This window comes from Muscardinus avellanarius, assembly GCF_963383645.1.
Source record: "Muscardinus avellanarius genome assembly, chromosome: 15".
NCBI classification, from domain to species: domain Eukaryota; kingdom Metazoa; phylum Chordata; class Mammalia; order Rodentia; family Gliridae; genus Muscardinus; species Muscardinus avellanarius.
In genome coordinates this window covers 88965850-88990973 of record NC_137801.1, presented here as the reverse complement: position 1 = coordinate 88990973, position 25124 = coordinate 88965850, and the positions used below count along the sequence as shown (strand labels likewise).

Here is a 25124-nt window from a genome sequence, read left to right as displayed (position 1 = left end):
GCACACCCACTCGCTGGCTCCTGTTTTTGCCCAAGCCTGAGCAGCTTCCTTGGCAGTCTGGACGCCGTCTTCCTCCCTCGCTCCGTTGTCACCCTCTCCCGTGCAGCTGAAGCCGGGGAAGCGCCCATGCTGGGTGGGCTGCCCTGACCCTCCTCGGTGGCTGCGGGCTCCTCCAGCCCAGGTCTCGGGCGTTGGCACATGCGTGGCCTAGTTCCTCGGCACATCCCTGCAGGCTCCAGGTCAAGTCTGGCTGTGCGCTAGCGAAGAGAGGTGAGCCGTGAAGCGGACCAGGCCCTGGCTGGACAGACGCCGCGTCGTCTCACGGCTGCCTCTAGACTCACCGGAGCCGCTTAAGCGCATGTTGGTGTTTATTGTGATTTTTGGAATTCCACTTTGAGCACTGGAAGTTTAAAAAAGCCTTCTTACCTGGACTTGGATCCTCCTCTAGGAGGAAGTCCAGCGTTTCTTAATGGAGAAGAAACAGCCACAGTCCTCCTGTTCCCGGTCTGTGGGTCAGAGACCCTCGTCACCTGTGCCTGGACGCCTGCGTCGCCGAGCAGCCAGATTGCCGTCTTCTGCCAGCCTCTTCCACTGCCTTACCCGGAAGGCTCACCTGCTGCCCACCAGTCTGGCTGAGGTTAACTTGGTGCCAGGCCAGAGCCCTGCAGGGCCTGGAGCTCTCAGCTCTGATGGCCTCTGTGTGTAGCCAGGGAAACTTCTTAAAGTGGCTGGTGCCAGTCCTGAACTTCCGCCTCAGCGTCCTTCCTTCGGGGTGGCCTCGGGGCGGGCCTGGCCTCTTTCCTGAGCTTCAGCTGACAGCTCTTCCCCTGGGGCGGGCAAGCCCTCAGCAGAATGGGGTCGCCATGGCTGCGAGCAGGCCTGTTTCCTCTGGCCTTCCTGTGCGCCTGATTACACAGCGCAGACTATGTTGTTCTCCGGTGGTTAGGGTGGGGCACCTCCTGCCGCCTCCCATCCTAACAGACTTGTCCCAGGGAGCCGGAGGCCGACAGGAGTGGGGGCTTGGTGTGATGACCGGGGAGACCTGAGGAGTGGTGGTTTGGCCGGGCTCAAGGGGAGACTGCAGAGGCCTGCTCCTGGGCAGGCTCCTGAGCTGGCCAAGGCTGTGGCACAGTGGGGGGGAGGGGGCTCTCCTCACCGGGGAGGCCGAGGCCGAGCCCTCAGGTGTCTGTGATAATGCCGGCACAGGAACACCTGAGGCTGCTTACAGTGTGAAATGCCGTCCCCACCAGCCAAGAACAGCCTGACCTAGGCTGTGTCCTGCCCCTCGCTCCCCGATTCCTGTGGCGAGGGATTGCACTTTGCCTGCACCGGCCCCAGGGTGCACCCAGGGCTGGTGGCTTTGCACCTGCACACTCAGATGAGCCGGCCCTCGGGAGCCAGCTCTCTTCCTATCACCCTCTCTCCTCCTCAGAGGCGCGTGTCAAGGTGGCAGCACACCCCGTCCCTGTGGGCTTGCCCCAGAGCTGGCAATCAGCCTTTACCTTCTCAGCCCCTGGACTACAAGGCGGATCTTTGTTATAAAACTTGTTTATTTCAGTAGAAAATTACAGCTCTGCTCTTCTTGTTGGAAGTGATTTCTGAACACAATTGCCAGAATATGCCTACCCCTTGCACATGTCCTAGAAGACAGACGCCTGGTAGGAAGCCCAGGGCAAGGCCGACGCGGGCGGGAGGCGGGCGGAGGTGCGGCTCAGAGGAGCCTTGGTCCCTGGAGCCTGAGCCCTCGGCTTGCTGTAGGCTGCTGCCCCAGCCCGCCCCTGTTGACGGCCGTGGCACCGCTGGCGTTCGAAGCGATGAGGTTGAATATCTTGATAGGAGGGTACAGCTGGAGTTGAGGTTTCACCCAGCTCATGGCCAGGTAGTTCTAGAGAGGGGGGTGGCGGAGTGAGCGGGAGGCGCCCGGCCCAGCGCCTCCGCCTCCCCGGCGCCCCACTCACTGGAGCCGCGTAGATGAATTTGAACAGCATGAACATTACTGTCAGCGCAGCCAGGGAGCCTATGATCTTGAGCCGGTAGCGCTTCCAAAAGACATAGCAAAGGTTCCGAACCGGCGAGCGCAGCCACATGAGGTAACTGCTGGTGCGCCTGCGAGGGCGGAGGCTGAAGCCCGCGCAGAGCCGGGCCCAGTCTGTTCCCCACGGTAACTGAGCTGCGTGATAGGAACAAGTGCCCCCGCCCAAGGCCCGAGCCCCCTCCCCTAGGCACCGAGGAGTTGCACATGGCGCTCCCTCCAAGGCACTTACAGCGGGGGGTGCAGCGTGGGGTACTGGTTGGGTTCCGACTGGCCTCGCCCAGCTGGCCGGATGGAGGCTTCCTTCTCCGTCAGGATCTCCAGGGTCATCTTCACTTTGCCCTAGCAACGGCACGGGGCGCAGGCCAAGGTCAGAGGGCAGCAGCCCCCAGCAGCCCTGAGCGGTGCGGTTCAGGAGATGCCCTCCCAGCCCCTACCGACAGACGCCACTTGTCGCCGTCCTGGACCTGGCAGGGCCACCACCCTGTGGCCGTCGTCTTCTTAAAGAGGGAGACGTGCTGGGGCTGCGGGAGGTGGGGCCGCTTGGGGTCGGTGCTCAGCATCCTGAGTGAGCACTGCGTGGCGCTCCGGGCTGGGAGGGGCATGTCGGACAGATCCAGCTCCAGGACCCCTAACGCAGAGAGAGGCCGTCAGAGGTGCTCCCGCCCCAGGCCCGGCCCGCCAGGCCCTCACCCAGGAAGGCGTCGCTGGAGAAGAGGTCGTTGTCCCAGATCTGGATGACGAGCCGGGCCGGGAACTTCATCGGCGTGGGGTCCAGACTCCATATGTAATCCTGGGGGCGGCAGGAGCGCGCCAGGGGCCATCACGCAGCGGCAGGGAAGAGGGCCGCGGGGACACGCTGCAGGTCTCTGCCCCTCCCTGCTTCACTCCCTGCCAGCTACCTTCTGGCTCTGGACGCACATGCGCTCCGCCGCCAGGTAGTCCAGGGCAAAGATGAAGCGCCAGTTGAAGTTGGCCTCCCCCGTCAGGGAGTGGTAGTGGATATCTGTCTTCTGCATGTCCTTCTCCAGCCCGTAGAGCCACCTGCGGCCAGAGGCCTTTCACCCAGGGATCGCGTGCGCGGCCCTGGCCCACCAGGCCCTGGTGGCGGTGGGCAGGCACCCTCGGGCCGAGGCGGCATCAGGCTGGGGCCTGGGGCTCTGCCGCAGCCTCACCCCTTGACGTAGATGTCGCTCATCTTCTCTCTACTCAGAGACTCCTGCACCAGGTCCACGTGGGCCGTGCTCCAGATGATGCAGCGCAGCTCGTACCTGCAGGCATGTGCTTGGGGCCGTGCCGAGGACACTCCCCAGCGCAGCCCCGGTGGGCTGGGCGGCCTCCGTCCTGCCGGTCGAGGCCCCCTCCACGCCCCGTGCCCGCCCGAGGACTGAGGACCGTGGGGTGTGGACCCTGGGCGGCCCAGCTGCAAAGCAGACTGGATAATGGGCTGTCACTCACCGTTTTGGCTTTCTGGGGCTGATGTTGACTGCCGGGCCAGGAACTCCCAGCCTCGTGGGGAAGATGTCCACCCACATTTGCAGCTTTCCCTAGAGTGGGAGTAGATTCCCTGGATTTTTTATTTTTTGTAGTACTGGGGCTTAAACCCAGGGGCATTCAACCTTTGAGCTACACCCTCAGCCTTATTTTTTTTAATTTTATTGTTCTTTCTCTCTTTTTTGGTGGTACTGGGGTTCCTGGAAGCCCTTCTACCTCCGGGCTACACTCCCAGACCTATCTTTACATTTTTATTTGGAAACAGGGTCTCCTAAGCCAGAGCACGCTGCTGGCTTCGAACCTGCGCGATCCTCCCGTCTCCGCCTCCCGAGCGCGGGGATGACAAGCGTGCCCACCACGCCCGGCTTGTTCTTTATTTTGAAAGTCTCACTAAGCTGCAGAGGCCTAAGTAGCTGAGGCTGGCTGAGAACCTGAGATCCTCCTGTTTCAGCCTCTCAAGTACTGGGATTATAGGCGTGTGCCACCCCGCCCTGCGGAGTCCTGCTGGGGAGCAGCATCAGCTCTAGTGCACAAGTGTCCCCACCACCGAGGGCTGAGGCAGAGGTTTCTCAGTGGTACCAGCTGGCTGTTTGTTTTTGGTTTGGCTTGGAAAGCCAAGGAGTGGGATGCCAAGGCCACAGGTTTCATGAGGACTGGAATCGGGGGCTAAGCCACTCCGCAGCTTGCGGGGGCCACTGAGAGGGTCCTGAGCGGGCCGGGCCTTGTGGAGCAGGATGCACTGGAGACCCAGGCCGTTCTGTTTTGTGGCCGCAGCCCAAGGACCCGAGGCTAGCCACACAGCACAGAGGTCTGGGGAAGAGGACACGTGCGTGTGCGTGCTGCACACTGTCCGACCTCAGTTTTGTCTTTGGCACTGACCCAGTAGAGAAAACAGGTGTTATGAGAATGGTTATTTAAACATGCTCAGAGCTGGGCGTGGCGGCGCACGCTGTCATCCCAGGACTTGGGAGGCTGAGGCAGGAGGATCACAGGTTTGAAGTCAGCCTCAGCACCAGTGAGGCCCTCCGCAACTTAGTGAGACCTGGGTTGGTGGTATATCTTGGAGGCAGAATCCCTCTAGGTTCGCTCCCAAATACCAAATAATAATAATAATAATAATAATAATAATAATAATAATAATAATAAATAGCACTGGAAGTGTAGTTCAGAGGTAGACCACCACTGGACTTCATTCCCAGGACCACAACAATAAATAAGCAAACAAGCATGTCCAGCAGAGGACTTTTTCATTTTGTAGTACTAGAGATCGTACCCAGAAGCATTCTACCTCCAAGCTACACCCCCAGCCCTTTTTATTTTGGTTTTGAAGGAGGGTCTTCCTAGGCTGCTGGGAGTCTCACTAAACTGCCGAGGCTGGTCTTGAACCTGAGCTACTCCTGTCTCGGCCTCCCAAGTCCTGGTGTGACAGGTGTGTGCCACCATGCCCCACTTGCAGAGGGCTTTTTTTTTTTTTTTAATCTAGAATGTGGTGGCATCATCAGTGTGAGATTCAGAGAATCAGATGAGCAGTTTTGGTGCCCGGAGAGGGAAAGTGCTTGGGGTCCCCTTGGGGATCTTTGTTCCTCTGTTTGGAGTTCCTCGTCATGGAGAGACCAGCCTGCAGTTGACACCCAGAGCCTGGGTTGTGCTATCTGCACCTCTGGATCTGAGGTGCCCCCACCCCAGAAACCCAGGCAGTGGGTGCTGACTAACAGCCCTGCGCTTCCCGTGCTGCCGGGGCCTCCATCTCTGGTGCCTTCTCCAGCTCTGGAGTTCTCAGTTATGTCACTGAACTTGCGTACTGCCTGCCACAAGCAGGCCATGCTTGTCCTAAGTGCGTGCATGCCAAGTGCTGGCCCGTCCTGCCCCTCATGGGCTCCGTCTCGGGAGACGGCGGCCCCTCCAGTGCCACACCTGGTCGATGCCCGGCTGGCTCTGGCTGTACAGCGTGCGCGTCTCCACGTGCTCGGGGACCAGCCCCTGGGTGTGCAGGATGTGCAGGGCCAGCCGCTCCTTCCCGGGCCCCAGCCCCGGAACAGCAGGGGGCTTGGCCTCTGGACCGGAGGGGCATAGGTCATCAGCCCGCTCTCCCTGGCACCCTCGCGGCCCACCTGGGCAGTGCCACGCCGCCTCGGGCAGGAGGAAGGGGAGAGGTGTGGGCTGCCCGCTGGCCCGGGCTGCTCTCCTCGCCCCTCCCTCCACAGCTCCTCTGTGGATCCCCGCCGATTTCAGAGGCCTGAGCTCACCAAAGCTTTGCAGACTGATTTTTTTCCCATTGTAAAACACAGTGTCTTCCTCAGGGTTGAACACAGGTGGAGACAGCCCTTTCCGCTTGGCGTAGCGTTCTAGGAGGTAGCTCGGAGGCACCTGGTCTCGCCATCTGAAGGGCCCCGACCTGTGAGGTGCATTCGAGGAGCTGCACGATGCCCTAGGGGGAAGCCCGCTGGACACGCGGTCCAGCCCTGGTGTCCCCGCCCGCTCACTTTTCCCCGCCCCTCACTTGCCCTGGGGGGGCCGCTCACTGGCAGTAGGATTTGGAGAGCCCACAATGAGCCCCAAAGCCAGACAGGAGTCGGTTTTCCAGGTCTATGACGGTGGTTCCAATCTCATCATCAGATGAAAATAAGTCAAAGTCATATATGTGGATCTGCAGGTCCTTCTCCAGAGGGATGTTACAGGTGAGCTCAAACATCCTAGAGCAGGGGTGTGGAGGCTGTGCTCCCTGCATCTCCGAACCCTTCACCCCTCTGCTTGTCAATGGTCACACCCTGGACGTCAGCCGGGCAGCGAGGCCTGTGCTCCCTTCTTAGCGTGAGAGAGCAAAGCTGACCACCCACCTGTGATTCTTCACCTGCTGGGCGGGCACAGCGTGCGGGGCACTGGCCCGGGCAGCTGGAGGCCGGGAGGGGGCGCAGGACTGCCTGCGCAGAGGGTGGGGGCGGGGCTGCTCACATGCCGAAGATGGGGTCCAGAGTGTTGGGCTGGTAGGCGTCCCGGCTGCCGAGCGTCATCTGCCCCAGTTTCAGGATCACATAAGGGTCACACTGGGGTTCAGACATAAGTGGGGGCAGGAAGTGGTCAGGGAGGTGGGGTGCCCGCGGGGACGCGGCCGGGTGCTGGGCTGCCTTACCAGGCCGTTGTAGTCTTGAGGTTGCAGATTGATGGCGCGTACCAGGTACACCCGCACCAAGCACAGCTGCGGGAAGGCCTCCCCCTCCGGCAAAACCAGGAACTGGCGCGGGGGCCTGGGGGCTTCCGGGTTCTCGGGAAAGGGGTAGATGCGGAAGAGGCCCTGGGAGGAGGAAGGGGTTGGGGCTTCCACTCAAGCTGGGCAGACTGAGGGCTGGTTAGGGTGGCAGGTACAGAGGCCCCCGGGAGGGATGGCAGAGACAGGTGCGGCAGAGGGACCCGGTGTCTGGAAGGGTGTTGGGCGAAGGAACCACGGTCCTTGGGTGAGGTCTTAGGTTCTACTAATGGGAACACTAACTTTGTCCCAACCACCCCTTCAGGTTTGAACTCCCTGAGGCTCTGTGGGGAGGCCAGTGGAGGGCGGAGCTGAGAGTCCTAAGGCCTGGCCTCGCTACTTAAGGGGTGGCCTCCCTGGCCCATCCCTCCCGCATAGGCTAACCTTTCACGCCCTCCCCGCCCGCCCCCCTCGTGTGGACACGCAGCCTCCGGCTCTCCTTAGAGCCCCTGGGGACGGCAGGCCAAGGGCACAGCGAGGCAGCTGGACACTCACCTTGAACTCGCCCACCACAGGGCTGTCTGCTGTGGGATGCTCCTGGTAGAGTTTGAAGGTCTCACAGAAGTCCTGCAGGCCCTGGAAGCCTGGCACGGCCTCCAGCTCACAGTCGTACACCTGCGTGGGGACCACCGTGCCCAGGACCAGGAGGTGGCGGCATCTTGGGGGTGGGGCGAAGTCCCCCAGTGTGCTCCCCCCAGGAACCTAGGAGGCCTGCTGGCCCCTCCAGCAGGAGGCGTGCCCCGCCTCTCCTTCCCAGGACCCCAACCTGCAGGGCGTGGGCGTCTCTGTACTTGGACGGCGGGGACTTGTGGTCATCGCCTGTAGCCCAGAGCAGCTTGCTCCACCAGTCCACCTCGTGCTCGTACTCATCCTGCCAGGGAAGGGGTCCTGCTGGCCTCAGGTGGGCTCCCACCTCCCTGAGCCCGCCAGGTCAGCCCTCCTTCCCGCGGCCGAGCCTGCTTCACCTCGGCCTTGCTGGACTTGAACCAGAACTTTTCATAGAGGTATTCCAGGAGCTAAAAGCCAGAGGGTAAGCACGGTGGGCCAGGAGCCCAGGTCACTGGCTGGCTCAGACCTCTGAAAGAAGGGGCGGGGCCAAGCCTGCTTCCCTGGCTCCCCTGCCCCTGCGCTTCACATAGGGGGACCCCTGCTGAGTCTCCATTGCCATGACAGCAGACTGGCCTGGAATGGGGCCCAGAAGGGCAGAGCTTCACCCCTCCACACCCCCACTGTGGCACCAGGTTCTGCTTCAGATGATGTCAGGGCTCCGGCTGCCTGCAGGAGTCCTGGCGGTGGGGATTGGGAGGGTGGGGTGTTGGGAACAAAGCTCCCGTTCCTGGGCCCTTCCCCGCAGCTCTGGTGGGATTCCTCATGGCCGTCTCAGGAGTTTGCGGGCCAGGCGGAGGACCGCCGCCTTAGTGTTCAGCAAGGCCTCCACAGCGGGCTGGGCTCCTAGGGCCAGGGCTGTTCTGGGAGAAGACGGCGGAGGCCTCACTCACTTGCTGGGGCGGCTTCTTCGGGGACAGCGCTGAATGGAGAGCGTTGTGGTGAACCTCGGGGAGGGGCTCACAGTGGCGCAGCCCCACCAGCCCCCTCCCCATCTCAGGTGGTCACCCAGAAAGGCCCCTACGTGGGAGCTGAGCAGGAATGTAGTCCTGAGACCAAGGGTTGCAGAAATAGGGCTGGAGGAAGTCGACGTTGGCCTGGCCCACCACGGTCTGCTGGCCAAAGTCCTGGCTGTCCACCACCTTCAGCACGAGGGGCAGCGCGTAGGCCTCCTCGGTAGGCATGAGCTGCAGCGGGGGTGGGGGGTAGGGAAGGTGAGCCCCGGGGAGGAGAGGCCGCCTCTCCAGCCCCCGCCCAGGTCTCTCACCACCGTGAAGAAAAGGACGGTCTTGGGGAAGTTGGGGTTTGCCTGGAAGTCCCTGATGGGCTCTGTCCGCAGCGTCTCTGCCCCGCACTCCACCAGGAGCTGGGGGTAGCGCACCTTGTTCATGTTCCGGAGGCCCCAGGCCAGCATCTGCCAGGACCAGAAGGTGTGCAGGGCCGGGCAGGCGGCAACCGGTGAGGGTCCCGCTGTGTCCCTGCCCTGAGCCCTCCCTGCCGCTGCTCCTCAGCAGCCCGCTTCCCCGAAGTGCCCTCACCAGACCGCCAACCAGTTCTCAAGCAGGAAGCCCAGGCCGCCATCTGAGGGCCACAGGAGAGGCAGGGAGTTCCCACTCCCTGGGGTCCCCAGGCCGTCTAGCTCCCTGCTGACCAGTGTCCTGGAAGCCACTGTGGCCAGCCAGTGACCGGCGTCCTGTGGTTTCCCAGCTGCACTGGGCACCAAGGAAGTGTCCGCCCCTTCTTCATGAGAGCCTCCCTGGGCCCGCCGTGGGGACCAGCCAGGCGTCTGACCTTGGAGAAGCCCCGGTCCTGGGGAGCCTGGCCGACCCTTGCTCTTTGGCAAATTTGTGCCAGGGCATGTAGGTTCCAATGAGGGGACCTCGGCGCTATGCTCGAAAGAAACATCCTGGCACTCGGAGCCTAGATTCGGCCGTGGCTTCGCTCCTGATTGCTGCGTGTGGGGTGGCTGGCCTCAGAGCCGTGCCTTCCTCTTCTGGCTCCAGTGCGGTACAGCTGTTACAGCCCTTGTCTACTCCCCAGACACTTGCAGTCTGACTCAGCGCAGCACCATAACAGAGGTTCTCACTTCTCTTATCTCCCTCCATCCCCAAGGACGAGGGTCAGAGCACTGGCTCTGGGAGTCAGAAGGCCCAGCAGAGAGAGGCCGGCACCCAGGCTGCTCGGGTGACACCTGCCCCAGCCGCCCACACGCACCTCGACGGCCATCTTCCTCAGCGTGGGCTGGATGCTCCGGGGCAGCGTGTAGATCCCGTCCTTCCAGGGCACGCTCAGGATGGGCAGGTGCTTCTCTTTCAGCTTCTGGAGGGCAAAGGAGAGTGAGCAGGACACACGTGGCCCAGGGGCCGCCGGGCGCCTGGCTGGGGCAGGTCCCTTAGGCTCAGCTGGGGAGGCCGGCCGGGCGTGGGGGCCGCAGTGAGGGGAACCGGGGAGGTTGGCGTCACCGGGCAGGTGCTCAGGTTCCCGGGCGCTAGGGTGTCGGGGTGGCCAGCGGGCTATGACTGTGTGGCGAGGTGTGCAGGGTGGGCCGGGGAGGGAGGCAGCCCCAGTACCTCCGTCTCCAGGATCAGCTCGCAGGCAGCCAAGATCTCGCCTTCTTCCTCCCCGAGCTCGTTCACAAGGGGATGCCACCTCAGGGGTGGCAGGGTCCAGGCCTGGAGGTCCAGCCACACGGCCGGGGGCCACATGCTCCGGCCCCACAGGGTCTCCTTTCCCTGGAGGGGAGGGGCGCCCACAGAGCATGGAGCCAGCAGACAGGGCGCTCCTGAGGCTTCCTGGCGTTCCTCGCACACCTGGCCCTACCAGAGCACTTACTGGACAGTCCCCCGCTCTGGAGCAGAGCCCCCAGCCCAGTGGGCGCGGCGGCCTACCCGGGAGTCACGCTGCCACAGTTCCAGCACCACGAACGGGGGGCTGGCCTTGGTGTCCTGGGGATCCTCATGCAGCAGCAGGTGCTGGAAGACGAGCGTCTGGGTCCACGTGGGCGCCGCCGAGCTCTGCAGGGTCTGGGTGCACTGGCTGTGGTTCAAGAAGACCACCCGAACGAAGGGCCCTGGAGGGGCAGGGGGAGGGCGGGTCCCCCACTGCCAGGCGCGGGGCCCTCCTCAGCAGGGCCAGGGAGGCCCAGGTCTGGCAGCCACTGCCCAGAAGGCCCCTCAGCAAAGCCACAGAACAGCTAGGCAACACCCAGTAGCCAGGGGAGCTGGGGTCCGTCCACCCTCTGCAGCTGTCCTGGGGTGGGGCTCCGTGTGGCCACCCCTCCCCTGCAGCAGGACTTGGTGGTAGTGCCCAGTGGACACAGGCCCCAGCAGACATCCCTGGAGCCCGGCCACCAGCCACACCGGCTCCCGGGGACAGCGCCCCTAGCAGGACAGGGCAGGCGAACACACTTGCCCTTGGTGGGCCTCCCTCACGGGACAGAGCGCAGCTCCTGCGCAGCACAGGGCCTTCTCCCTGGCCGCCCTCCTGTCCAGCCCCAGTCCCTTCTCCTTGCCCCTCATGTCTCGTCCTTTGCCAAGGCCCAGCTGAGGAGCCACTTCTGGGGTGAAGCCTCCTCAGCTCCCACTTGGAGTCCCACAGCACTGGGTGACCCCTCAAAGGCACCCTCCTCGTAGTCTGATCCTGGGTCTTTCCCCAAAACCGGGGCGCTGCACTGCTGGAGGGTGCTGGGTCTTTGTCACGCTCTTTCTTGCCAAGTTAGTGTGTGTGTATGTGTGTGTACATGCAATTGCATGAGTGTATGTGTGCACATGTGTGTGAGCATGTGTGTGTGGTATTAGGAATTGAACCTAGTTGCTTTCTACCTCCAAGCTAGAAGCCCTGAAGCAGGGGCTTGCTGAGTTGCTGAGGCTGTCCTTGAACCTGTGATCCTTCTGTCTCAACCGCCCAAGTACTAGGATTACAAGTGTGCATCACCGTGCCCAGCCTTTATTCTCTTTTATTTTCTTTTTAGTACTGAAGATCGATCTGAGGAGTGGTCTAGCTCCTCTGAGTTATACCCCCACCTTTTTTTTTTTTTAAAGAAATATTCATTGCCGGGCGTGGTGGTGCACGCTTATAATCTCAGTACTTGGGAGGCTGAGACAGGAGGATCACGAGTTCGCGGCCAGCCTTAGCTACTTAGTGAAGCCCCCCCCGACTTAGCGAGGCCCTGTTTCAAAATAAAGAATAAAAAACAGGGCTGGTGGGTAGTTGGGAGGTAGAATGCCCTTGAGAGTTCAATCCCCAGTATTGAAAGAAATTATATATATATATATATGTTCTAGGGATTGAAGCCAGGGGCATTCTACCTCTCAGCTATACCTCCAGCCCCCCCTTTTTCTGAAACAAGGTCTTGCCAGGTTGCTCAGAGTCTTGCTAAACTGGAGATTGAACCCAGAGGGCCTTCCACCTCCAAACTACCCACCCCTGGCCCTCTTTTATTTTCTTTATTATAAACAGGGTTTCATTAAGTTGCTGAGAGCCTCATTAAGTTGCCGAGGCAGGTCTGGAACCTGCGATCCTTCTGGCTCAGCCTCCCGGTACTGGGATGGCAGGTATGCGTGCCACGCCGCAGGGCCATGCTCTGCTGGGTGGCCGGTGGGCAGGCCCAGGGGACCGGCACCAGGGTCAGGGGCACTCCTACCCTGGAATGTCAGGATCTGGCTGAATGTCAGGTTCCGGGCCTGGCAGATGTAGCAGAACAGCTGGTAGTGGTAGGGCTCTGGGTAGACAGGGGCCGTGTCTATCGCCTGCCCCAGCACCCACATAGCTGCCCTCTGGATCCCCCCAGGCAGTCCAGAGCTCACGGCCGAGGGTGCAGTAGAGGAAGGGCATGCTGTGGCGCCGGGCATCCTCTGGGCTGGCTCTCCAGGAGTCCCTCCACGTCCAGGCCGTGTCCTCTGCCTTCTGGACCTGTTGCTTCAGCTCCGTGGCCTGTACCAGGAGGCGGCCCTGAGGCTCTCGGTGGCGCCCCGGCTGGCGTCTGCCCTCCCAGGGCGGGGGTGGGGGGCTGCTCCCCAGGGCCTTACCAAGGACCCCTCCAGGAGGAATATGGGCGCGATGCCCCTGTCTTTGTCGGGCGCCAGCCTGCGGTGCCAGCGGCGGCGGCGGAAGTGGCTGTGGGGCTGAGGGTCCAGGTGGAACTTGGAGCCAAAGGTGCCGTACTCCCAGCCCTCCTCCTCCTCCTTGGTGAGGCCCTGCAGGGAGCAGTGGAGTCACACGGCCCAGCCCACGGTGAGCCCGCCTGCACCCGCCACCCTGGCGTGGCCTCCCCACCTGCTGGAAGGAGACGGTCTCGGGCTCCCGGCCCAGCGCCCTGCGGTTGCGGAAGCGCACGCGCACCCAGTGCCGCCGCCGGCGCGAGTGGTAGGTCTTCTCCACCGAGTTCCAGACCTGGGGCAGGTCCGAGGGCAGGATCCCCACTCCGTACTCCCAGCCTACGGGACAGCAGCTCTGCCCTGAGTCCCCGTGCAGTGAGGCGGGGGTCTTGAATGCGAAAGCAGTAGTGTGTGTGTGTGTGTGTGTGTGTGTGTGTGTGTGTGAGTTGAACCCAGCCAGGAGTGTTCTGTCCCCAAGCTATACCCCTAGCCCTTTTTAAAAATTATTTTTGGAGCAGGACATGATGGTGCACACCTGTAATCCCAGTACTTGGGAGTCTGAGACAGGACCATTGTAGAAAGAGGACAGCCTCATCTCAGCAAGTAGTAAGACACTTTCAGCAACCTACTGAGGCCCTGTTTCAAAATCAAAAGAACAGGGCTTGGGGTGTAGCTCGGAGGTTGAATGCTCCTGGGTTCAATCCCCAGTACCCTACACACACGCACACGCACGCATGCACGCACGCACGCACGCACGCACACACACACATAATTTTTGGTTTTGAAACAGGGTCTTGCTAAGTGACTAAGAATCTCGCTACTTGCAGAGCTGCCCTCCAACCCACAATCCTCCGTCTCAGACTCCCAAATACTGGGATTGTAGGTGCACGCCACCAGGCCCGCTCCAGTCGTATAATGAGGAAGGTGCGTCGGATGGGCCGCCAGCTGGAAGCAGCCACGCTCCCTCCGGAGCCCAGGCCCACAGCTCCCAGCCCACGGGTCCACCGCGGAGCCTCCCTGGGCGGGCTCAAGGTCCACGTCCGCAGGACTCGCTCCTGCCGGCCTGGCCTCGGGAGGCCCCTGCGACCTGCTCGGTCCACTGGGCCCACACCCCACAACAGGTGAAGATCCCTGAATTCAGGCCCACCTACCCAAAGCGGGGCTGCCCAGAGTGGCCAGAGGACCCCGACACCCTGGCTGCCACACTGCACTGGGCGGCTTGGTGATGGGGGTTCACCGGGGCCTTCTGCCCTTGCCCCCCAGAAACTAACCCTCGTTATCCACTGCACGGTTGAGCTCCACAACCCAGTTCTTCTTAAAGTGCCAGCCGGGGGGGCACGCCACATCCTCCCGGGCCGCCACGGGCTGTCCATTCTGCGGGGACATGAGGCTAAGGAGGGGGCGGGGCGAGCGCGCCCTCACCCCTTCCCCACAAACCTCCTGCGTGGCTCTCCTGCTGGCCACGCCTGCTGCCATGGAACAGCCGCTTCACGGGGCGCCCAGGGGCGTTCTACCTCCAAGCACACCCCAGTTCTTTTTATTTTTTTAATTAATTAATTAATTTATTTATTTACTTATATTTTTGCGGTACTGGGGGTGGAACCCAGGGGCACTCTATTTCCAAGCTATACCTTCGGCCCTATTTTTTATTTTGGAACAGGTTCTCACTGAGTTCCACGGGGCCTCACTAAGTAGTGGAGGCTGTCCGTGAACCCAGATCCTCCTGTCTCAGCCTCCCAAATGTTGGGATTATAAGCGTGCGCCACCATGTCCATCTATGCATCTATTTATTTATTTTTGCAGTACTGGGGATGGAACCCAGGGGCATTCTACCTCCAAGTTACACCTCCCAGCCCCATTTTTTTATTCTTTATTTTGAAACAGGGTCTCACTGAGTTGCAAAGGGCCTCAATAAGTAGTAGCTGAGACTGTCCGAGAACCACAATCCTCCTGTCTCAGCCTCCCGAATGCTGGGATTACAAGTGTACGCCACCACGCCCAGCTTAGTTTTGTTTTTTTTTTTTTGAAACAGAAATCTCAGTAGGTTGATAAGAGCTTTACTACTTGCTGAGGCTGTCCTCAAACGTATATCCTCCTGCTTCGGCCTCCCTAGTACTGGGATTATAGGCATGCACCACCACACCTGGCTTGTTCCTGACAACGTGTGTGTGTGTGTGTGTGTGTGTGTGTGTGTGTGGTTTTGGGGATGGAACCCAGAGGCATTCTACCTCTAAGCTACACCCCCAGCCCAATTTTTTACTCTTTCTTTTGAAACAGGGCCTCACTGAGTTGCAAAGGGCCTAAGTAGCTGAGGCTGTCTGCGAACCCTGATTCTCCTGTCTCAGCCTCTCAAATGCTGGGATTACAAGCGTGCCTACCACGTCCAGCCCTTGACACCACCTTATTTAAGGTATCTCTCTGGCCTGCCATCTTGGGACACAGTCCTCTTTATAAGTGCGGGGAAAAGGTACCCGAGGGCTGACGTGCTCACCTGGGGTCCCACTGTGTGTAGGGTGCCGGGTCCAGATCCAGCTCTCTCTGCAGGGTCACCCCGGTTCCCGAGCACCCCCCTTACCTCCCCGTGCCGAGGTGGCCCTGCTCACCACGTCCGTGTTGGGGATGGGCGCGGGCACCCAGGCGCCGGTGGCATCACGCCCCTGGTTTTCGTACACCTCCTCCAGCACCTGGCTCTTGTTGATGTCTGTGTCCAGGAGGAGTCTGGGGACAGCAGGACCCCAGGCTCCATCTCCCCTGAGGTCACCCGCTGCTGACCTAGCACTTCCCTGCGTGGCCCCCCACCGCCCTGTGCAGAGGGGACACCCACAGGGACCACCGTGGCTGCCACTGCCTGGCCCTCCCCAGCAGGGGTGGGAGGGGCACGGGCTGGGGCCTGCACCCCGATACCTCCTCTGCGGCTCCACTCTCCAGTTGTCCTGCCAGTGCCATCCCGGGGGGGCCCTGAAATCCGTCTTGGGGAGGGCCTTATGCCCCATGACGTCTGAGAAGTTGGGGCAGTGGTACAGCCCCTGCGGCCCCCACTGGTCTTGATACTTAGCCTGATTCTCGTACTGGGGAGGGAGGGGCCCAGTCAGCGCCCGCCACCTCCTCCAGCACACCGCCCGCATCTCACCCCAAACACTCTCTCCGCCTCTGGGTCTCCAAGCCCGCCTCAGAGCCAGTTAGACTGGGGACTGAACCCAGGGGCGTTCTGCCTCTGAGTTACAGATCCAGAACTTTTTTTTGAAACAAGTTCTCAGTAAGTGGCTGAGGATGGCCTCCTGTCTACACTCCTGCTGTCTCAGCCTCCCGAGTACTTGGATTCTAGGTGTGCACCGCCACGCTGGTGACCTAACTAAATTCCCATCTGCAGTGGATTGAATTGGTGTAGATCCAGAGCCTGTAGGCAGGGAGAGCGGCTTTACTGTGACGCGTGTATTCACACGTGGAGGCGGAAGCCGTGAAAACGTGTGACTTCAGCAAGTGAAGAAGCCGGACACTCAAACCTTACTTCTCTGCTGTTAGAATTAGCTCCTAGCCAGGCGTGGCGGCGCACGCTTGTAATCCCCGCGCTTGGGGGGCTGAGACAGGAGGATCGCGCGGGTTCGAAGCCAGCCTCAGCTACTTAGTGAGGCTCTCAGCAACTTAGTGAGACCCTGTTTCCAAGTAAAATAGAAAATGGGTCTGGGAGTGTAGCCCGGAGGTAGAAAGCCTCTGGGTTCCACCCCCAGTACCACCAAAAAAAAAAAAAAAAAAAAGAATTAGCTCCTCGCCTGGCATGGCCATGCACACCTGTCATGCCAGTACTTAGAAGGCTGAGACAGGAAGACCGCAGGTTCGAGAACAGCCTCAGCAAGTACTGAGACTGTCATCATAGCAACCTATTGAGATCCTGTGTCAAAATAAAACTAAAATAGGGCTGGGGGGTATAGCTCGGAGGTAGAATGCCTCTGGGTTCAATCCCCAGTAACACACACACACACACACACACACACACACACACACACGTGCGCGCGCGCACACACACACACACACACACACACACACACACACACACACGCTCCTGCGCTTTGTCCCTCTCCTGGAGAAGCAGAGGTTCCCTCCCAGCCGCCGATCTGGCCTGGAGGACCCAGTAGGGGCCCGCAGGGGTCCCAGGCTGCCCCGTTGGTGACAAATGAAGCCGGAATGACAGGGAGCCTCGTGCAGCTCACGAGCCCAGACAGATCTCCCCCAGGGAGCGCCCGATGCCCCCCGGGTCACCGCACGCTGAGGCTGGTCCCCAGGGCCCCGGGCTGGCAGTGTTGAGCCCGCCGTCCTCTCTGCCCTTGAACAAGCCCTTCTTAGTTCAGGCCCAGTAGTACGGCCGTGTTTTCTACTCCAGGGCCTCCCGCGCTGACCCCATGGGAGGCCGGCCGCTCACCGTCTCGGCGTACGCCGCGAGGCTGCCGTGCCGCAGCAGCTGCAGGTCCTTGCTGTCCGTGACGTTCCCCAGCCACATGCACACGCGGAGCTGTGCCGGCAGCGTGTCCTTCGGCCCTTCGCCCTCTGGGTACTAAGTCAGAGGCCTGTCAGCCCCACAGGGGCACCAGGCTCCCGCCCCAGCCCTCAGACAGGGATGTGGGGGAGGAGGGACGCCACGCCATGGGGCACGCCTGTCCCTTCCCTGGCCCAGGGAGCAGAGCCCTCGCGGCCCGCTGGGCGCTGGAGCTAAGAGGTGAATGACAGGACTGGGGGTGTGGCTCAGTCATATAGTGTTTGCCAGTGTGTGCAAGGTCCTGCGAGCAAACCCCACATGGCCAAAACACCAGAAATAGTGAACGGTCATGTTCTGCCTTCCTGGGGGAGGCGGTGTGCGGGCGGTCACACCCTGCCTGCGCCTGGCACAGCGCGGGGGACGGTCGGGAGCCGGCAGCGTCTCCAGAGCGGAGCGCTGGATACTTCTGCCCATCTATGGCGCCTCGGTCCTCATGGCCGCCGAGGGCCAGCACACAGTCTCCACGTCCCTTTGACGGAGGAGCAGACTGAGTTCTGGGCAGTCAGGCGTTGGCCCAGGTCACAGGAGCCGAGCCACACTCAGGTTGGGGTTCCTGCGGGGTGAGCAGGCCTCGCGGCCTTGCAGGATGGAGGAACGGCCCAGGGCAGGCGCGTTTGGGGCCAGACACAGCCCTGGGTGGTCGTCTGTTCAGAGGGTAGCCACGGCCAGGGCTGGGGGGTGGTAGGGAGGTTGCCCCTTCTCAGAGGCCATGGGGAGCCCAGGGGGTCTCTGAGGACCACCTCGTCCCAAGGGGAGAAGCTGTTATCAGGGATCCCAGGGTCCAGGCAGTCTTATTTACAGCTTGCCTCTGCTGAGAGGGACTGGCCCCAAATCTTAGAAATATTAAACACTCTGGAGGTCACCCAGCCGTGGCCAGAGGACAGATGACAAGGGGCCAATGGTGGCTGCGAGGGTGGCAGAAGTGACGAATTCAAGGGACATGTGTGGGCACGGGGGACACAGCCTCCGCTTTCCTCTGGGGGCCGCAGTCCCCCGTTCTGCCTAGCAAGACCAAGAGGGAGCGAGCGGGCCACGTCCCGGGAGCCCCGAGGGTGCTGGGCCCCATCTCCCCCTCCCGAGGGCCCCTGTTTCCCACCTGGAGGAGGAGGGTCTGAATCTTCCCACAGAACCTTCCGGAGTGCAGGGTCCCCTCGGGGGAGAACAGGATGGTGTGCGCAGGCACCCGGGCGAAGGCCACTCGCTGCTCCTTGGCCAGGAGCCAGATCATCACATCCGGAAGGCTGATCTGGGGCTGCCAAGGCGGAGGGAATCAGGGCCGCGGCCAGCCCAGCCCTGGCTCTGGCCCACGTCAGGTGCCCAATGCCCACCTCAGGGAGCACGGCGTCGAGGCGGCACAGCCAGCCCTGTGCGGTGGCCACCATGTCCCGGGGCGGGGCCTCCTTGGCCTTCTGCGCCAGCTCCTGCAGGAGGAGGCTGCGGAGCTGCCACCTCTTCCTGTCCAGGTCAGTGGCTCTGGGCTGGTCACTCATGCAGGGCAGAGGGCGCCTGTGGCCAGGGCGGCAGGAGGGGCGCTGGGCCTGTGTCCTGCCACCCAAGGTCACTCTCTCTGGTCTTTTTTTGTGTGTGTGTATGGGTCTTGGGGTGGAACCCAAGGGGATTCGACCTCCGAGCTACACCTCCTGCCCTATTTTTTATTCTTTATTTTGAAACCAGGTCTCATTGAGTTGCAGAGGGCCTCACTAAGTAGCTGAGGCTGTCCACAAACTGCAATCCTCTGGTCTCAGCCTCCCGAATACTGGGATTACAAGCCTGCGCCACCACGCCCGGCTACTATCTCTGGTCTTATCATGCCCAGTGTGCCCTTTCTAGCCTGGAGATCTTGTATGCGCTGCTGGCCTGGCGGGGGCCTTTCCACCTTTCTCTGGGAAGCCAGTTCCCCGTGGGCCGATGTGCGGGCAGCCCTGCCCGGGCGGGGACCGGCTCTCGGGTAAACCCCCGTGCCAGGCGGAATCCCCAGGAGGGTGGTGGATGGAAGGGGCTGGGGGGAGTGTGGGGGTGGGGGGTGTGATTGTCTGGAGAGGGAGTTGTGGGACAGCAGGTGTCATACTGGGTGGGGAAGCTGGGGCCATTTTCTGGGGGAGCCTGGATGGCACTGTTTGGATTCAAGCCAGAAAGACTAGAGCTGAGCTCAGACTTACTGAGATGGCATGCGTGTGTGCATGCGTGTGTGCGTGCGTGTGCATGTGTGTGCGCCTGTGTGTGTGTTCTGCAGAGAGCTGCTCAGGGCCATCAACATCCCATGTTTTGTGGTACTAGGGATCGAACCCAGTAGCATTCTACCTCCAAGCTACACTCCTAGTCTTTTTTTTTTTTTGGTGGTACTGGGGTTCCTGGAAGCCCTTCTACCTCCGGGCTACACTCCCAGACCTATTTTTACATTTTCATTTTGGAAACAGGGTCTCCTAAACCAGCGCGCGCGGCTGGCTTCGAACCTGAGCGATCCTCCTGTCTCCGCCTCCCAAGCGCGGGGATTACAAGCGTGCGCCACCACGCCCGGCACTCCTAGTCTTTTTTTATTTTTATTTTTTAAACAGTACTGAGGATGGAACCCAGGGGCATTCCACCTCTGAGCTACACCCCAGTCCTATATTTAATTCTTTTTTTTTTTTTTTTCCGAAACAGGGTTTCACTGAGTTGCAGAGGGCCTCACTAAGTAGCGGAGGCTGGCCGCGAACCGCGATCCTCTGTCTCAGCCTCCTGAATGCTGGGATTACAAGCGTGCGCCAGCACGCCTGGCTTATATTTTGTTTTGAAACAGGTCTTGCCAAGTTGCTGAGACCGGCCTTGAGCCGGGCCTCCTCCTGTCTCAGCCCCAATCCTGGGCTGGCCCTGCATGCCGCGCTGCCCTCCGCCCTTCTCCAGCCACCCGGGCCCTACTTGCAGTCCTCCAGCAGCTCCCTGAGCAGCCTCTCCCACTGGCGGAGCAGAGCCGGGTCCCTGGGGTTGCGCATGGACCTCAGAGTGTCCAGGTTGGCTTTCTACCCGCGGAGAGAAAGGGGGTAGCAGGCCTCAGCAGGAAGGTCTTCCTGGGTTAACAAGACCAAGAGGGCTTTGGCCCGCGATCTGGGGATGCCAGTCCAAGGCTGCGCCCTGCCCCTCTGCCCACCTCCTGTTACCCACCAGAAGGCAGGGTGGCTGGAAGTCCCGACTTCGCGGCTCAGCGCACAGTCCTGACCCCTGGCCCCAACTGAGATGTGCGTGTTGTGTCGAAGGTAGGGTCCGGGGTGTGGGTCTCCTAAGCCCTATGCTTCTTGACAGGTACCTAAGACCCTCAGTGATTGAACCATCCCCACCTCTCCGCCTCCCTGTCACTCCCAGGCCCCCACCACTTTAATCTGGGTGCATTGCCACCCCCTTCTTTCCCCGCCCCACCCACATACTCCTACCCTGCTGAAACGCCACCTCCTCTGTGAAGACCTCGGCTCTCCTCTCTGCCCCCTCGGACCCTCTGGCCTGTCTCCCCCGCAGCCCTACGTGTGGGGCTTGCCCCCGTGGCGAGGACGCGGGCTGATAGCGTCTCTCCGGCGCAGCGTGTGGGAGCGAGCCTCCGCTCCGTCTCCTAGCCGGGAAACGTGCTCAGCCTCCCGGCCCGGCCACTCACCAGGCGGTCCCGGGTGAAGTGGAGCTGGTTGAGGCAGCTGATGCGGAAGCCGACATCCTCCCAGCTGGAGGTCACAGCCACGACGGGCTTGGTGTTGTACCAGGGCACGTAATGGTAGATGTTCCCTGAGTGGAGAAGTGGGCAGAGGAGTCTGAGCAGCCGGGGCAGGCAGGCTGCTGTCACCGGGGTCCCTGCCACTGGGTCCTGGGCTCCTAGGTTCTGAAAGGCTCTGCTCACAGAGCTGACTGGACACGTCCAGCGGGGAGGCCAGCGGGCTGTCGCGCGCACCAATCCCAGCCCGCCGGGCATTCCCGGTGCTTAGTGTTCGAGTCCCTGGCTGGCAGGGCGGGGGGATGATTCAGGCAGTTTGCCCCAGGGGGCCCAGGCAGTTGTAAGCGGGCCTCTGGTGGCAGAGTCCCCCATTCTGAACCCAGGCGAGATGCCGGGCCAGGGCCATGCCTCACGGCTGTTAGGCCCCAGAGGAATGGCGCTTGGGTCACAGAGGCACAGGATGACCGGCCAGCAGAGGACTTGATAGGCTGCAGGTGGGGACAAAAGACGGTAGTGCAGATGGCAGGCTGGGCTCCCTGGCAAGGTTCCTTCCAGAAGAGAACGGAGCAGGATGGAACGGAATGGGAAGCATGACCTTTCGCTTTCTTTCTTTCCTTCTTTTTTTTTTTTTTTTTCAACCCAGGGGCACTCTACCTCCAGACTACACCTCTAGCCCTTTTTTTATTCTTTATTTTGAAACAGGGTCTCAGTGAGTTGCTGAGGGCCTCACTAAGTAGCTGAGGCTGTCCACAAACCTGGGATCCTCCTGTCTCAGCCTCCCAAGTGCTGGGATACAAGCACATGCCACCACGCCCAGCTAAGCATTCTATGGTGAAGCGCACTATTGCATCGGCTTCAAAGGAGGGAATCCACAGACGTCAAAGCAGTGTCTCAAAACCCATAAGGAAGCTGGGTGTGGCGGTGCACGCCTGTCATCCCAGTACTTGGGAGGCTGAGAAAGGAGGATCGCAGGTTCAACAGCCTCAGCAATGTAGGGTGACTCCCAGCAGCCTAGTGAGACTTGGTTTCAAAATAAAAATATAATAGGGCTGGGGTGTGGCTCAGAAGTAGGGAGAATGGAAAGATGTTTCTACCAGATGAGGAACGGCAAGGATCTCTGCAGCCACCAGAGGCATGAAGAACCCTAACCCTAGCCCCTCACCCTAACCCTAGCCCCTAACCAGAGGAGCCAAGCTGAGCCCCAGTTCTGCACCCCCGCCCCAGGCTGGGAGAGAACGCGTTTCTGTTGGGTTACGCCATCCAGTTCATCGCACCTTCTGGCACTGGGGATGAAACCCAAAATCATTTAATCTCCACCCCGAGCCCTTTTTTATTTTTTGTTTTGAAACAGGGTTTCACTAGGTTGCTAAGAGTTTTGTTATGTTGCTGAGGCCGTCCTCGAACCTACGATCCTCCTGTGTCAGCCTCCCGAGTACTGGGATTACAGGCCTGTACCACCATGCCGGCTAGGTGCCTCGTGAGCAGCCCTGGGATGCAAAGGTGGGCTCCCGCACCTCCGTCCCGGGGCCAGGCGAGGTGGGCCGTGACCGTTACATGGATGGGCAGTGGGGAGGCGTCCGGTCTCCACTGCAGCTTTCGGTGGCGGGGAAGAAAATCTTCCCCATATCTATAGTATGACTTCTCATTCTGAGATCATGCTGCCTATGAAGTTTGAAGGATATTAAGCAAAAAAATTTTTTTAAGTTTTTTTTGGGGGGTATGGGACCGGGACTGAACCCAGGCCTTCTACCTCTGAGCTATACCTTCAGTTCTTTTATTTATTTTGACAGAGTGTTGCTAAGCTGCTGAGAATCCTGCTCCTTTTCTGAGGCTGGCCTCAAACCTGCAACCATCCTGTCTCATCCTCCCCAATACTGGGGTTATAGGGGGGCTGGAGGCACGAGGGGGTTGCGTTCAATGCACAGCCTGAGTCCTGACATGGTCACTTCACCTCACAACACACCGAGCTTGATACTTGGGTGTGTGTATTTCCCTAAAATACTAAAAAGAGCGAGGGGAGAACACGACAAAATCAGTATATATACGTACATACTACAGCATGTGAAAGGATGGGAAACCCATGGAGAAGAATACAGTGGGCGTGGATAAAGAGAGCCATGAACCTTTAAAGTAGAATGGACGGAGCCAGGCCTGGTGGCGCACGCCTGTAATCACAGCGCTTGGGAGGCTGAGACAGGAGGATCGCAGGTTCACGGCCAGCCTCAGCTACTTAGTGAGGCCCTCTGCAACTTAATGAGACTTTATTCTTTATTCAAAATAAAGAATATGGGAGGCGGAGACAGGAGGATCATGCAGGTTCGAAGCCAGCCGCGCTGGCGTAAGAGACCCTGTTTCAAAAATATAAAATAGGTCTGGGAGTGGAGCCCGGAGGTAGAAGGGCTTCCAGGAACCCCAGTACCACCAAAAAACAAAACAAAACAAAAAACAAAAACAAAAACAAAAAAACAAAAACAAAACAAACAAACAAAAAAACAAAATAAAGAATAAAAAATAGGGCTGGGGGTGTGGCTCTGAGGTAAAATGTCCCTGGGTTCAATCCCCAGTACCGCAAATAATTAATAATAAAAATAATAGAATGGATGGTTGAAATCGGGACTCAGTGGCAGCCCACATTAAATAGAACTGGGGCAGCTGCAGGCTCACGGGCAGCTCGTTTCCCAGTGTGACCGTGCCACAAGGTGGAGGGGCCCGTCGGAGGCGGGCCTGGCCAAGTGTGCCGTCATGGCGGGCTTGTGCTGGTCTCAAGGAGGGGCCGGTCCTGCAGCGACGGGCGAGTTGCTGTGAAGGCAGGTTCTTAAGTCCCGGCTCCCTGGCCCTCCCTGTCCTCTCGATTCTCTTCTCGTGTGAGTGCGCTCTTGTGTTCACCCCCGACAGGTGATGATATCTGCCAAGGCCCTCAAGAGACGCTAGTGCCGTGTGTTTGGACTTCCCACCCACCAGAATCATGAGCAAAAGAAGCCCTTCTTTCTTTGTAAAGTATCCAGCACTCAGGTATTTTGTTATAGCGACACAAAATGGACTAAGAGTTGCCAAAAATTGTCTGGAGTAGTGTGACGGAAGGAATCCAGAGCCTTGGAGAGAGAGAGGTGGCGAGAGCGCTTATTATGAATGAACTGCGTTCTCACCTTCCAGCTTTGCTGAAGGAACTACACTGGCACGCTCTTCACAGGCTTCCGGAAATACCGTCTTTCATGAGTTCTAAGCTATCCCTCTATTCCTGTCCCTGGAATGAGGACATATTGTAAAGACTGCAGCTCACGCTTTGACAGTGGTGTGTTTTTCTGAGTTGTTCATAAAATAGTAGTGCATCCTATCACACACACAAAAATAGAACGGATCTGGGCGTGGTGGTGCACACCTGTAATCCCAGTACTTGGGAGGCTGCGACAGGAGGACTGCAGGTTCAAGGCCGGCCTCGGCAACTGAGCAAGACCTCCAGAAACCCAGAGAGACCCTGTTTCAACAACACTGGGGGTGCAGCTCGCAGGTAGAATGCCCTCAGGGTTAATCCAAAATGCCAAAAGTGAGTAAGGAATAATAGAACAGAATGGTTACCCAAGACCATCTGAGAAGACTTAGGGGTATCCGGAATGTAGCCCAGGGAGACCGCAAGAGAAAACATGGAGGGGAGCTTTAAGAATATGGAGGGTAGAATGAAGGATGGAGTGATCTCCTGAAGGAGACAGGAGAGAGGAGAGATGATTTACCAAGAGGAAATTTCTGAGATGGTCCGGAAGTCTTGGGAGACGCCAGCTCCGCCTCTGGTGCCGAGCAAATGGTGAGAATAAGAAGCCGGCAGGGAGCCGGGCGGGAGCCACGCAGCCCCCCCACCATGGTCCTGGACGGCGTACAAAGGCCACAAGCGCGGAGGCCACTGCGCCAGCAAGCGAGGAGACAGATACAATCTGCAGACTCAAAATACTCAGAGAGGCCTGCCAAGAGCTAGGCGGCCGCCACAGAAGCACGAGGGGAGGAGGCTGCAGCCGGGGAAGGGGACGGCGAGACGGCAGCTCTGCAGGCGGGCGAGGGTCGCGGGGAGCCAGCAATAACACGCTCCCCGAGGGGGTCAGGACTCAAGTGGAAGGAAAAATAAAACAGCAGAGAAAGGAAGCCCACAGAAGAGGCCCAAGAGAGGCCAGGCCTGGGAGGCAACCCAGCGAGGGCCCAGGAGAGCGGGTCCAGAGCGACGGCGCACGCCTGTCACCCAGTACGTGGGAGGCTGAGACAGGAAGACCGCAGGCTTGAGGCCGGCCTCAGCCATTTAGCAAGACCCTATTTTTTTTTGTGTGTGTGTGTGTGGTGCTGGAGATGGAACCCAGGGGCAGTCTACCTCAGAGCTACACCCCAGTCCTATGTTTTATTCTTTATTTTGAAGCAGGGTCTCACTGAGTTGCAGAGGGCCTCACTAAGTAGCTGAGGCTGTCTGT

General features: G+C 59.9%; 1 protein-coding gene across 1 annotated transcript in view; it reads right to left on the bottom strand.

Annotated features, from left to right (window-relative positions):
- Nucleotides 1–1711: 1711 nt before the first annotated feature.
- FER1L5 (fer-1 like family member 5) overlaps nucleotides 1712–25124 on the bottom strand; it is a gene marked incomplete at both ends in the record, with an annotated part of 47153 nt that continues 23740 nt past the window's right edge. The window contains 34 exons of the mRNA XM_080711455.1: nucleotides 1712–1885; nucleotides 1959–2106; nucleotides 2265–2374; nucleotides 2470–2663; nucleotides 2726–2825; nucleotides 2935–3076; nucleotides 3208–3303; nucleotides 3491–3579; nucleotides 5441–5580; nucleotides 5773–5921; nucleotides 6049–6219; nucleotides 6479–6570; nucleotides 6657–6818; nucleotides 7266–7385; nucleotides 7537–7641; nucleotides 7736–7786; nucleotides 8270–8298; nucleotides 8401–8563; nucleotides 8644–8790; nucleotides 9591–9695; nucleotides 9947–10108; nucleotides 10265–10446; nucleotides 12019–12096; nucleotides 12182–12308; nucleotides 12404–12571; nucleotides 12651–12811; nucleotides 13744–13846; nucleotides 15076–15190; nucleotides 15377–15540; nucleotides 16890–17021; nucleotides 18100–18255; nucleotides 18332–18509; nucleotides 19902–20002; nucleotides 20626–20750. Of these exons, the coding sequence (XP_080567581.1) occupies nucleotides 1712–1885; nucleotides 1959–2106; nucleotides 2265–2374; nucleotides 2470–2663; nucleotides 2726–2825; nucleotides 2935–3076; nucleotides 3208–3303; nucleotides 3491–3579; nucleotides 5441–5580; nucleotides 5773–5921; nucleotides 6049–6219; nucleotides 6479–6570; nucleotides 6657–6818; nucleotides 7266–7385; nucleotides 7537–7641; nucleotides 7736–7786; nucleotides 8270–8298; nucleotides 8401–8563; nucleotides 8644–8790; nucleotides 9591–9695; nucleotides 9947–10108; nucleotides 10265–10446; nucleotides 12019–12096; nucleotides 12182–12308; nucleotides 12404–12571; nucleotides 12651–12811; nucleotides 13744–13846; nucleotides 15076–15190; nucleotides 15377–15540; nucleotides 16890–17021; nucleotides 18100–18255; nucleotides 18332–18509; nucleotides 19902–20002; nucleotides 20626–20750 (4439 nt within the window). The remainder of the gene's footprint in view (nucleotides 1886–1958; nucleotides 2107–2264; nucleotides 2375–2469; nucleotides 2664–2725; nucleotides 2826–2934; nucleotides 3077–3207; nucleotides 3304–3490; nucleotides 3580–5440; nucleotides 5581–5772; nucleotides 5922–6048; nucleotides 6220–6478; nucleotides 6571–6656; nucleotides 6819–7265; nucleotides 7386–7536; nucleotides 7642–7735; nucleotides 7787–8269; nucleotides 8299–8400; nucleotides 8564–8643; nucleotides 8791–9590; nucleotides 9696–9946; nucleotides 10109–10264; nucleotides 10447–12018; nucleotides 12097–12181; nucleotides 12309–12403; nucleotides 12572–12650; nucleotides 12812–13743; nucleotides 13847–15075; nucleotides 15191–15376; nucleotides 15541–16889; nucleotides 17022–18099; nucleotides 18256–18331; nucleotides 18510–19901; nucleotides 20003–20625; nucleotides 20751–25124) is intronic.